The following is a 13637-nucleotide window of genomic DNA, read 5'->3' as shown; positions in this document are numbered from 1 at the left end:
GTCAAACTTACATTTGCTTTTGGATCTAATTACAACGATCCCACAAAATAAAGGTTAATGCTTTGTTATTAGATAATAGGAAGAAAACCATGGCAAAGTTGTCGTGTGGCGAAATAAATCTAGCATCATTACCCTTTTGCAAGAGTACGTGCTTCCATAAATTTTACCCTGAAGGCTGCAGATTGTGCTGACCGAGATATGCATTGCTGAGTTTGTACGCCAGAAATCTAAATCTTCACCCAACTAGAAAAACAGGTCTTCTCTAGAAATCTGGCTATGTCCATACGTCATGCATATTAACCACTTTCTCACGAGTTCGTGCATGGTTCCTCTCCGAACACCTAAACCTACTCTGCATATGAACACCATGTTTCGACATTGTCCTCTGTGGACTTTCTAAACATGCATGTCTTGAAACTGCTTACTTGGTGGAACTAATAAACCCATGAAATGATGAGTTCTTTTTTTTCTTTCATGATTTTCCTTTTAGGAAGTGAGGGACTGTGGAATCAAGGCCAACCTTGAATTTCATTCTTATTTACATGTAGTTGAATTTGGCAAATAAGTATGCAAACGCTTGCGATGAACTAAAGAGATGAAGATAAATAATCAACTTTTTAGATTGAGATTTTAGTCATTAATACAGTACGTTCAAGTTGTAACTGTCATCGATCCATTATTTAGGGGACATATATATAATATATAACTCATCACCAGTACCATTACACAATTTTATAGTTCATGGTTTAAGTGCCAATGTAAAAAGAAGAGAGAAAAGACGTCCTTGCGTGCACGATATGAAAGACATGCATGCAGTAAGAACAAGAACTATTCAATCCTCATCATTAAAAGATAATCCGGAAGAAAGGATGACGCAGATAACACTTTCTAAAAACAGCTAGCTGTGTACTCAAAACATGAGATGAGATCGATGTATAGCTACAAACGATGCATCTACACGTAGGAAATATCGTCGAATTGGGTTTAGGCCTAGCTAGACAACTAGCTAATGCCTACATGATCCACCAACGAACCCTTCATAATTGATAGCTAAGGGAACTATTAGTGATCAAGTAGTTAACAAGTCTGCCAATCAATATCAAACACCAGCGGAGGCAGTAGATGTAGAAGTTGAAGCAGCGGTTGTGGGAGGGATCTCCGGAATGCCTTGACGTTGGAGTTCAACCAGAACACTATCGAGGGAAGGAGGCTTAAGTCCAAGAGGAAGTGGCAACCACGGTTTTGTTAGTACATCTCCAATTGCTGCATCTACTTTGTCTTTGGTCTGCAGCTTCACTTAAGATAAATCCATGATCAGCATTATCACTAACAAACTTACATTATCACATGCAAAACTACTAATCAAAGCTAAAAAAATGCACAAGTTTAAGTGTTTAACACAATAATATTGATCAAATTTCACAAATTTTTCTAGTCTCAGTGGGGCATTGAATCTTCTAACTCCTAAGACCATGCTTGGCCACTGAGTTGGTATCCTATTAAAACCAAGTTGTAAAATCATTAAAAAGTGCAATAATAACAGTAAGTTGATAATAATCATAAAGAAATAACAAAAACTTTCCTTGTTCCTATTCTCTTTCAATGAAAAGTAATAGTAATATTTTTATTGGGACATATTTGTCTCAAGCGCAGCGACAATACAAAAGTCATTCTTGCTGTCAGCTTATCTTGCAGTACTTCGGGTAAAGTCAGGTCGACTTCTTCTTTACAAAATTCGAAAATTGCATGCCAATATAATTTTATTATACATGATGACTATGTTCAATTTAACCAACTCATAGAGGACCTCTAAATAAAACAGTCACATTTGTTCACGGGTTCAAATAAACTGCTATAGGAATAGGATATGTTTCTTCAGTGCTATGCTACATGAGATTATGGTTTGCTAGCTAGCTTAATAGTTAGCACAAATAATTAACATCTCCGACCACATTCCAAGAGGCACAGACTGGGATGACATGCGATCTATGCTCATATAATGAGTTTGGATTAAGAAAGATGAGAATTATCTAAAACTTAATTTATGGTATGGATGATCATCATATTTATAATCTACAGAAGAAAAATATTGTTATTTATTTACCGGATGGAGGAGGTCAAGTGGGGGATGAGTCCGGGAGTCTGATGTTGATGAAAATCCAGAACTTGGTGGTGTTGGAACGCCGCCAATGCCGTGCTCTACTTTGTACATGGTGGCATGTGCTGGTGGAAAAATTCCTGGTACTAGTGGTGCAGACGATATTGCCCTCTGCAAATATAATCAACCGTAAGCAATCGAATCACATGTATACTTCAGTACTTCTCGTTAAAATATGTACTATTACTACCTAGTGCTCTATTATTAAAGATTCCTTCCCTCAAAATTAGGTTACTACACAGTGGTGCATTTTTGTTACATTATACACAGTACCGAAGAGATGCAAACATATATCATTGGTAAGTACGAGTTCTTTGATCCAAATGGAAGACAGAAAGATCTAGATGGATCAGTATATATTTACAAACAAAAGATTCCAAAAAACATAACAGTCGAATATATAATATAATAGTTACCGTTGTTCCTAGTTGTTGTTGATGTGGGTAGCAAGGAGTCCCTGCCGTAAGAGCATTGTTTGATACCTAATAAACAAAAACCAGTTAATCAAAACAAGCACAGATTTAATAAGAAAATGCGAGAAATAGAGATACGCGATGTACTTACTAGTCGTTGGTGATGGTTAGGGTGCCAAAACGAAGAAGGGTCAGGCGGAGACGATGTAGGAGTTAGAGACGGAGGAGGTGGTGGCCATCGAGGATGAGAAGTAGGAGGAGTAGGTGGAGAAGGTGCGTGATGAAGAAGATGTTTAGGCCACACGTGCATGGACGAAGGATCCACCGTTGGATGACCCCACACGTGCAAAGGTCTATATGGATGTAAAAGATTTGGAGGTGTAGGAGGTGGGAAACCCATTGTTGGTGCAATCCATGGGTTATGATGAGGATGATGAGTTTCAGATCTAATCTTATTATTAGTATTTCCTCTTGAGGCAGCACAACCACCTCCATAAAGTTGTCTTCTTTGGCTCCAACTTGCTGCTTCTGCCTCTCTGGCTAATAAGTGTTTTTGATGGGATCGATATTTCTGTACAACCACAAAGAAAAGAAAAAAGAAAGCAAACTTCAGTCATCTATAGAACAAAACCCATAAGTACAAGTAATATTATATCATCTGAGCATATTACATAACCACAAAAGATTGTGCAGAAGTTTTTAATAAGTTGAAAATGAAACCCTTAATTAAATTGTTTATAATTAATTAGTAGGGTTTATTGAGTATGTAATACATACTTGGAGGTGGCTTGCGATATTGTGGCGAGTGAGACAGTCGATGCCCATAATCTCTAAAATCCTTGAAGGGACTGCCTTATCCATCCCTAGTTGCTCCACTGCTTGCACAAATCTCCTGTGCAGCTCTGGCGTCCAATCAACCTGCAACACCCCCAACACAGTACAATTTTCAAAAAACCAATTTCAAACTTTCTGTTTTCTGTGTGAGAGACAGATCCTATTTAGTCCTCTCCAAAATTGTAATCAACATATACTTCAGTTTTTTTTTAACGCTTAACCAAGCCCCAAAAGTTAAACTGTTATAACAAACTATTCTAGGATTTCATGTTCTTGACTTATTTTGTAAAACTTTCTTCCGACTGCATGGCATCATGAAGTATATGTGATTACCTTAAATCCTTCCTAGAAAAAGAAAGAAAATCTACGTGATGTTATTACTAGAAATATAAATATGATGGACCAAATATCACAAGTTCATTAAATAAGCTTTAAATCCTAGTAAACGTACAGTTACATCATGTCATAACTGTTAGGGCAAAACCTTAACTAACTAGATCTAACTGTTTTTTCTGCTCAACCAATTAAATAAACTTAATTAAGTTATACCTTCACTTTTCGTTTTCCTTGTGATGACCCTTTAGATTGCGAGGACGATGTCGATTTACGACATTTACTCGAATCCTTTTGAGATTGGTTATCATTATCCGCTTTTGCTGAAGATGAGTCATCTCTTTTACTCACAATCTCATCACCTCTACTACTCAAACATGAACCTGCTGACCCTGAACCACTATCTTCATCTTCTTCTGATCTTTTAACAATATTTTGCTTGTTATCGTCATCGAAGAATGAAAATTCCTGATCATTTGATATTGATGAGGATAGATTATGAAATTCAGATTCTTCACCACTTCCACTAACTGAGAACTCAGCAAGAATCTCTGGGTCAATCTCCAAATCTGGTAATACATCCCCGTAATCCATACCGACAAAAAGGTCATCAAAATCGATATCGTTGAGTAAGTTACCAGTTGAAAAATCATCATCCACTCCAATAGAAAAAGTACTACCCTCCATCTCAAGGTTTTCTGCTCCTTTTCTTTCATCGCTACAGTTTCTCAACGATGCCAAAGCAAGCATGAATTCCAAAATCTTCAATCCCAAAACGACCACCACCAACGTACAAACACTAAAATTCCTCAATAGTTTATATATATAAATCACGCTAAAAACTAAACATAAGCTTTAATATAATGTATATATAGATACGTGATATAACCTCTACGTATATACAAAGATAGATGAGGTATATCAGATAGAAGAATACTGCATGAGAATATTTAAACTACAGCAATGGTGTTTTTCTGTTTCCGGCAATATGTGTTACCGGGAAAAATGGCAATGTTAATATTAGGATGTTTGAAAGTAATATACGAGTTATTCTATTTTTTTTATAAGTAGTATAGGGTTTGTGTTTTGGAGCGTATAGGAGTGTGAGGAGAATTGGATGTCAACCACAACTTTGCTTTTTTGAGAGAGAGAAAAGAGAGAATTGTTTGTATCTGATTGTTTGAGTTGTCTTTGAATGACTTGTGGACTCCAAATTTTGAACATTTTCAAACTCAATTTGGCATTCTACATATTAATGAGCTACGTAGTATTTTCATTTTCTTTGTTCTTACCATTATAATTCTTGAATAACGTCGAAAAACAAGAGGATGGGAAGCTCGAAAATGTTGTCAGATTATTTTATTTTTTAATTTCAACTGTAAAAATGTGAAATTCATTAGATTCGTATACAAGAAAATGAAAGAAGATATGCTAGGAATTTAATTATCTTGTCTTTTCTAGTAATGGAAGTTACTTAAAACCCTTTTTTCTTTTCAAAATCTTTTTTTTTTCCAATGAATCATTGTTACAATTATTCGAATCTTTTGGAATTGAAAAATATATAATGTGTGTGTCTTGCGTAGATCCCTAGATGATCATCATCATCACCATGTAAAAGGGCTAGCTACTTTCTAATATGATGCAACTTTAAGAAGCAGGTGCCGTAATTACTTTGCTGAAATAACATGTTATTCTTCTTACCAAAAAATACGCATAAAGCATAATCATTACAGGATCTATAGTGCGGTCAATTTGCATGAGAAATCATGTCATCTTTTTCGATCACGGACCAAATTGTACATAATGCACTACCAAATGAAACATCGTTCACTTAGGATTAATTACTCATGAGATTGATTGACATGGTATAAGTCATTTAGCTCGATAACTGATTAAAACCAGGACTTATGTTGTTAAAATTGGCATACTGATGACTAACCAATCGTAGATATATAGAGTCCATTAAACGTTATTGGCAGATTGTACCTATTATGATTGTGAACTTGCATTACAGGCAGATATGTTTTTTGTTCTTGAAAATGAGGCTCTGGATACGTTATACACGTGTTCGGAGTAACTCGATCAAACCAAAGTATATATAATGTGTACAGCATAAGAATCAAGAAGATGCTTTGGCCATTTGGCTCTACTCTAACAAGATAAATTACTGATCAATATTTCTGGACCCAATGTACTTTGCTTACATTCCCATTTACAGAATTACTTAAAACATTGTCTAAGCTTACAAAGTTTAAGTTTATCAACAACATTGTATAATTAATTAGATACATGCAACATTAATATATACAAAAATGGAGTTTATAGACGTTATAATCGTACTTTAGTTCTTATCTATTAACCTAATGAATTGTCCAAATGAAAGTGATTGATGGAAATATATGACAATCACTCACCTACTGGTTGATTTTTTTTCCCTCCTTCCCTGTATATGCCCTTTCAGCAACGAAAATGTAAAAAGAAATATCAGCGAGGACTGAAGTGAGGGTGGGGTTGGAACTTGCATGAAACAACTACTGGAACCGGTGGTATATACGAGTCTAGAGTGGACGTGATGTGAACGAGAGATGGAGCTAGGTCGGACTACGGACTAAAAACATCAATTTTTGGAAGATAAGGACTACACTAGTCTTAATTAGTTCTTGTCATAATTTTCTGATCCTCTTTTTCTCTTTCTAATTATCTTCTCTATCTCTTACCAAGTCTTTCAATTTCTTTCCATCTCTATATTAATTATTACTGTACGTTATCATAGAACAGTGGTTATGTCTAACTAATCTAGTGAAAGGTCGATATACTTCAAGGTGAAACCGACTAGTACAATGAATCAAACATTCTCTAAGTCTAACCAGCTAGCTATAGAGGTAGGTATTACCTTAAATAAATAAACACAAAGAATCCCTGTGCATTGAAAACTTTCGGTGTTGGTACGATTTTCTGGATGTTTCTATGTTGTTTAGAACACCCTTCGTACATGATAGAGGTTGTCCCAAGAAACCAGTTTGAAATCAGCTCAGTTGGCTTCAATTGCCCTCCATGGAAAACAATAACTCAACGCAAACATAACCTTAGTTTTGATTACCAATAAAGCTATTTCCTTCGTTTTTATTATCAATAAAGCTATTTTTTTCAGGCCGTGGGTTATAACCCAAAACTGCCAAAAGAACCGTTTTTTATGACAAATTGTTATACAAACAACCCAACAAAACAAATTGTTCACTGAATCCCGATTTGAATAAATCTCTCAAAACTACCTTTTAAAGCAGTTCCTATGGAATGAACAAACTTGAAGTGTATGTACACCCTTCATCATCCACCACGTGTACAGAAAGAGACATGTGGAAGGCATGCAAAACAAGATATCAAAACATGATAGCAAGCATCTCATTAGAAGATGCTACCGGTCAGCAGATCTGACGGTCAGGGACAGAGGATCACAGAGGTATGATGGCTCAGAGGAGCACCAGATAATACCCCTTGGGTGTTATCACACCCAATCCCGAGGAAGATCCCAGAACAACGGCCATGAGGAAGTTTGGCTGACACAGATGTGACCAGACAAAGAGACACTTGTCTGACACGAGCAGACATCCTTTTAGAAGGAAGATTTTTAAACAGATCAGCTCTCGACATAGTACCCTTGGAGTACTTCCCTTTGAAAGAAACCGCGGGAGGAGGCGGCAAAGATTTCTGCGGAGGCACTGAAGGAGGAGCCATTGAACGAAGGGGCGGAACATCCACTATTTCAGTACGTGGAGGAGGAGCCCGCGTACTCCTAGAGTCATCACGAGGAGGAGCCTTCCTACTCCTAGAATCTTCACGAGGACTAGAAGGGGCGCGGTTAACAGCATACCTAGATCCAAAAGGCGACACATCCCCTTTCTTAGTAGGCACAACCTTCGCACCGGAGGAAGATGAAACCCTATGACCCCGAGGATCCGATTGCGAAGACGTGTAAGGACCTTCCCAAGTAGAGATCTGTCAGAATCTCGACGCGGAGGGGATCTTGGCGGACTAGACGGCGGAGTTTGGTAAGGAGCCCGTGGACGATCAGACATATCTACAAGGAAACACAAAAACAGTTTAGAGAAGAATACGAGGAGATCACTAAAGATCAAAAAACCCATAATTGATGGTTTATCCCGATAAACATTAAAAACCCTAAGAACTAAAAAATACTCCATCCAACTCCAGGGATAATACTTAGATACGGACTCACAAGACGTTGTAACAAAGAACAGGGGCAAGCATATATGCTTCGACATGTATGTTATTCATCACAAAACCAAGAATACAACAGCAGGAGACAGACGGGTAGATACATAGATAAATCAATGATGAACAGCTAATGAAAAACCCCATACCTGTATAAAAGAGGACGACAAGCACCAACCACAGTCGAAGAAAGGAGGATCGGAGATATCAAAAGATACAGGGGCAACAACAATCGAGAGCGAAAGAAACAGAAAATTGAATGTTGTTATCTTCCTCACAAGAATGATGATAATAAATGACTAAAGAACAAGAATAGAAAACAAGAAGAGGATAAAAGTTTTTTTTCACATTCTCTTTCCTATTTATGAAGCTAGAGAAGACAATAACTGCTCCTCGTACCAAGGAGCAGTTACGGGGAAAGTTAATGCAAAGTGGGAAACGTGTAGGAAGACCTTTCTTCTTCAATATTGCAAAATACGCCCAAGTCAGAAGAAGAGAGGCAAATTGTATGTACACCTTTCATCATCCACCACGTGTACAGAAAGAGACACGTGGAATGCATGCAAAACAAGATATCAAAACATGATAGCAAGCATCTCATCAGAAGATGCCACCGGTCAGCAGATCTGACGGTCAGGGACAGAGGATCACAGAGGTATGATGGCTCAAAGGAGCACCAGATAATACCCCTTGGGTGTTATCACACCCAATCCCGAGGAAGATCCCAGATCAACGGCCGAGAGGAAGTTTGGCTGACACAGATGTGACCAGACAAAGAGACACTTGTCTGACATGAGCAGACATCCATCTACCCGCATTAAATACCAAAGAGATATACACGTGTCAATCAGCTCGTGGAAGAGGCGAGGATAACCCTTCGTATTCAAGCTCAGGCCGCAGCATATGCCGAAGACCTCTGCGTAATAGGCACAAAGCACAAGAAGATAAGATTACAACGGCGCCTCAGAAATGGGACCCACGTTCCGACCCTATAAATACCCCTCTCCACTAAGAGAGAAGGGGTCGACCAATTCAGAGCAATTATAGGATAATATAGGAGAGAGAAATAGGAATTGTAAGTAATCCCCCTACTTCCGCAGACCTATGTATACACTAAAGTCATTCGACTATCTTTGTAACCATTCAATACATAGTGAAACACCAGCCCCGTGGATGTAGGCCTTAGTGCCGAACCACGTAAATCTGTCTTATTTACATTTCAGCGCCTTACATTCAGCGTTAAACTTCATATACTTTACATTTATACTTGATTCTTGGTTTATTCCTTTATACGAACATTATTTATGATAATATTCGACTAGACAATGACAAGCCCGAAGGCTTCGAGTCGATGAATCGATATAATCATCCCCTTTACGCATACGACATACAATTCTAGAATTAGGATGTATGCGAATATTGTTTGTGAACACGTGGATGACTTCGTGATTATGTGTTCACATGAAGTTTGTTCGTTTTGCTCCCACTATAGACTCAACAAATATGAAGAACGGATGAACAAACCAATAAATTTGTTGGTTCGTTGAGTGAGTTGGAAGAAGAGATACGCGTGTGATGGAACATTGGGAGGTTGTACCAAAAACGCGCGGACCATCATCACATGCCCGCGACTCTTCCTCACACGCCCGCGACTCTTCCGCTCACGCCAAGTACAACTCCTGATTACTTTACTACTTTTTTATCCTATTTTATCTCACTTCATCCTATTTTATCTCACCTAAATATTATATTTTATATTTTACCTTTATCCAACAAAGCAATTTATATTAAAAAGAAATATTAGTGAGGCCCTGGAAAACCAAATCTGTTTAGTTTGCTCTAGTTTTCCATAGTGGAAAACGCAGTTTGTTCATCCACGTGGCTCAACAAAAAAAACATATTTGTTGATTGCCATATGAATTGTCCTTAGATTAATTTAGCCCAACAAAAATAATAAGCAAACCACCCTTAATCAATGTTTTCTTATCAATATCAACACTATCAACACCAAATCGACACCAACAACGCCGCCAACTACCACCATCCAGCAACATCACCACTAACAACCCAGCACCACCACCAGCAACAACACAACTACCAATTAGAAGCACTACCAGCTACCACCACGAACGAGTACCACTAACCACCACCAGTAATAATCAGAACCAACACCAACCACCACCTCTAACCAGTACCTCCACCAACGACGACCACCACCAATAACATCACCCCAACCAATACCGAGCACCACTCACCATTACCAACCAGCACTACCGCCAGCCAGCAATATTACCACGAATATCACCTGTAACATTGGTTTCAACGATAAAAATTAGGTAGAAAAATGATGAAACCAAATTTGGTTTCAACATAAAATTGGCATTTCATCAACACAACTTCAACGAAGAAACTAAATGCACCTAATTCAATAAACTAGGAAAAAGTTAGTTGAAACCAAATTTGGTTTCGACATAGACATATTGTTTCAACACTAAGCTTTGGTTTCACGATAAAAAAATAGATAAAAATCAGATGAAACCAAATTTGATTTCAACAAAACATATTGTTTTCACCAGTACAAAAATTGGGTTCAATGTTGTTTAGTTTTTTAAAATTTGATGAAACCAGATTTGGTTTCATCGGTTTTCTAACATTTCACCAACACAAAAATTGGTTTCAACGTCGTTTAGTTTTTGTAAAATTTTGTTTCATCATTTTTCTGACACTTCACCAACATAAAACATGGTTCCAATGTTGTTTAGTTTTTATAAAATTTGATGAAACCAAATTTGGTTTCATTAGTTTTCTAACATTTCACCAATACAAAACCCTAATTTCGACAATGATGATGTCTTATAATTTTTTGATGATGTTTTTCGACGATGATAATCTGAAAGTATTGGTGATGTTTGTAGAGGATATAAGGAGGATGACGAGGAGGTGTTGTTGGTGGCGGATCTGGACATATATTGGTGGGGGAGAAAAGATAAGGATGAGGAGGCGATGGGGGAGGAGTAGGTTTAGTTGATTTAAAATCAGGACATAAAAAAGAGAAGGAGGTGTCAGTGGTGTTTTTGGAGGAGACAGAGGTGTTGTTAGTGGCGGAAGTACTGTTGGTGAACATAAAAGTAAAACAAAAGAGAAGGAGGTGTTAGTAGAGAAGACGAAGGTGATGTTATTGTCGATCCATCTTTTCTCACTGATTTGGTGGCGACGGAGCTACTGTTGCTGGTGGATGACAGTAGAGACGGAAGAAAAAAAGAAAAAAGAAATGAAAGAAGAAAAAGAAACCGATGAAAATGAAAGAAAGGGCATGAGTACCATTTTAACAAGTAATAAAAAGCAAATTTAAACATTATATATGGAAAATGGGTTTTTGTCTCATTTTTATTTCAAATGGTTTTTAGTTATAAATGATAATGTGGTAGGAGTTTTGCATGTTAAATATGATCATTTTGGTTATTTTTCACTTATCATGTTTTTTTTCCAACAATAACAACACTAGAAACTAGGTTTTTGTATAGAATGTGATTTATTTTTTCTAAATGTAGAAACTGTGGTTTATTCTTGGTCTTATGTTAGAATTGTATTTTATGCGTAAACCAGAACTTGACCGACGTCGTAACGGCACAGTTTCGAAAATAAATAATAAAACTTGTGTCAATTTTGATTGGTGCCATTCATTTGTAATTATTATATAAAGTCACAATTATTCTCTAAATTTTTTTTTATTTTTTTTTTGGTATAATAACCGAGCTTATTTTAACACTAAAAAAGTCAAGCACAACTTCCATAATATAGTATTGCTTGTTTCATAACGATGCTGAATAAATGTCGCATACTACTACATTTACCAACTGCAGTACCACCACCAGAACCACCCGTTACCACTACCTTTTCCACCAGCATCAATATCTCCACTGGCTCCATGCACCACCACTCACAAATACTACCCTGACCAATCATAATATCTATTTATATAATTACTAACAAAGTTGTTTAGTGGGAGTATATATTTATTATGATAATTAATAAGACATTTGTTATGAGGGATTAATGAAATATTCATTATGAGAAATTAATGAGACAATGATGATGCATACAGTCACAGATTAAGACCGTTAGATGAATTTCTAACTTTCAATCATATAGTCGCTTATAAACACTTACGTAAAGATCATTGGTTTATCTTCTCCCTAAACAAATCTTGAAGACGATACCAAAAATAATTGATAAATTAAGACAAATATAAAATATTTCGAGGATGATATCAAATCATCAAGGAAAGACGGTTGAGCGGAAGAATGTTCTTGGATTTAAGTTCTTTTGTCTCTATAGGCTATATCTCCTTCCCAAATTTATTTGTGATTTAGGTTTGCACAAAAGTGGGGAATTAAAGTTTTTTAATCCACTTCTCCTACCGGATGTGAGTGAGAGGATCAATTGTTTAGTTTTATGGGAATGTAGATTTATAATTTTCGGTCGATCGAATCTCCGCTTTGCTTCTGACGTTTGAGACGGAAAAAAGAGAACACATAATGCATTATTTCTCAATTAAAACGTGTATTCATAGACTCGACCACAATCATGGATGTATCAATTGGGAGGGAAAGTCAAGATCGTTGTTTATATTGATTAACTTAGGGAAATTTTGTTTTTATAATACTGAAAAAAAGAAACGGAAAAAAAGATCACTAGATAGGATATAACCCGTGCGGTAACAATACGACTCAATAATAAGTTATTTTATTGAGTACTGATTTTGACTTATACAGTTCGGTTGCAGTGATTATATAACGTGGCATTCTAGTGTTTTTTTAATTTTGATGTGTTTTAACCGAATTTTTATTTTATCATTAAGACGATCGACCACATCTTCTTTGCTTTATAATGTTAATCGATTTGTGGCGACACATAATTAACGGAACATATTACTACTCCTCGTCACCCGCCAGCACCACAAAATCACCTGATACCACTTCTTTCCTCACTGCCACCGCTGCCACCTCCGCAGTTAGGCGTGCTTTTAATTTTTAATGACAAACGTCATGTATAAAGTTTAGACTGAACAAAATTAAGTCGTCAATTAATTTCTTTCATTATTTTTTTCATATTTTCTTTTATATTGTAATCAATTTTATTTTAACACTAAAAACCATGATTTATTCGATCGGGTACCATATATAGTATGGATACCATTTGGGTGATCCAGTGGTCATCGAATATTTGGTTTTTGTCCTTACCAATCATGCTAAAAACAGCCAACTACATCTTTCACAATACAATATTGCAAGTTTTGTAAAGACACAAAACTATTATTGTCCACTATTATTCACCAGCACCACCATAAAAACCAGTCATCACCACTATTTCTTCCACCACCAGTAATGTTACTGCCTCCAATACGCACAAACACCCGCCACCATTTCTACCACCTATTACTTCTTCGACTACCACCATTTAGTAATACTACGATATTTAGTAAAGTAATTATTAATAAAAATATGCATTTATAATTAAGGGAATATTTATAATAAAATTAACATTAATTAATCATTCATTGAGGCTAATTAATAAAACATTTATAATTGTTAAATTCAACAAATTAACCATAATCGTAGATTTATCTTCTTCCTAGATAAATCTAGGCCACCCTTTATCTAAGC

At 36.5% G+C, this 13637-nt stretch overlaps 1 protein-coding gene across 3 annotated transcripts; it reads right to left on the bottom strand.

The window, feature by feature from the left end:
- Positions 1-650: 650 nt before the first annotated feature.
- LOC113348788 (transcription activator GLK1-like) lies at positions 651-4771 on the bottom strand. 3 transcript variants are annotated; one of them, XM_026592657.1, is made up of 6 exons: positions 3955-4771; positions 3349-3489; positions 2723-3142; positions 2575-2640; positions 2105-2269; positions 651-1291 (listed from the first exon to the last, which is right to left on the bottom strand). In XM_026592657.1, the coding sequence occupies exons 1-6, from the start codon at positions 4486-4488 to the stop codon at positions 1100-1102; spliced, it is 1518 nt and encodes a 505-aa protein (XP_026448442.1). In that variant the 5' UTR covers positions 4489-4771; the 3' UTR covers positions 651-1099. The 3 variants fall into 3 exon arrangements, with proteins under 3 accessions (XP_026448442.1, XP_026448443.1, XP_026448444.1); XM_026592658.1 differs by having other exon boundaries at positions 651-1285; positions 3955-4770; XM_026592659.1 differs by having other exon boundaries at positions 1158-1296.
- Between the last annotated feature and the right edge of the window lie 8866 nt (positions 4772-13637).

Source organism: Papaver somniferum, chromosome 2 (genome assembly GCF_003573695.1).
Source record: "Papaver somniferum cultivar HN1 chromosome 2, ASM357369v1, whole genome shotgun sequence".
NCBI classification, from domain to species: domain Eukaryota; kingdom Viridiplantae; phylum Streptophyta; class Magnoliopsida; order Ranunculales; family Papaveraceae; genus Papaver; species Papaver somniferum.
This window is presented reverse-complemented; position numbering and strand designations above follow the sequence as displayed.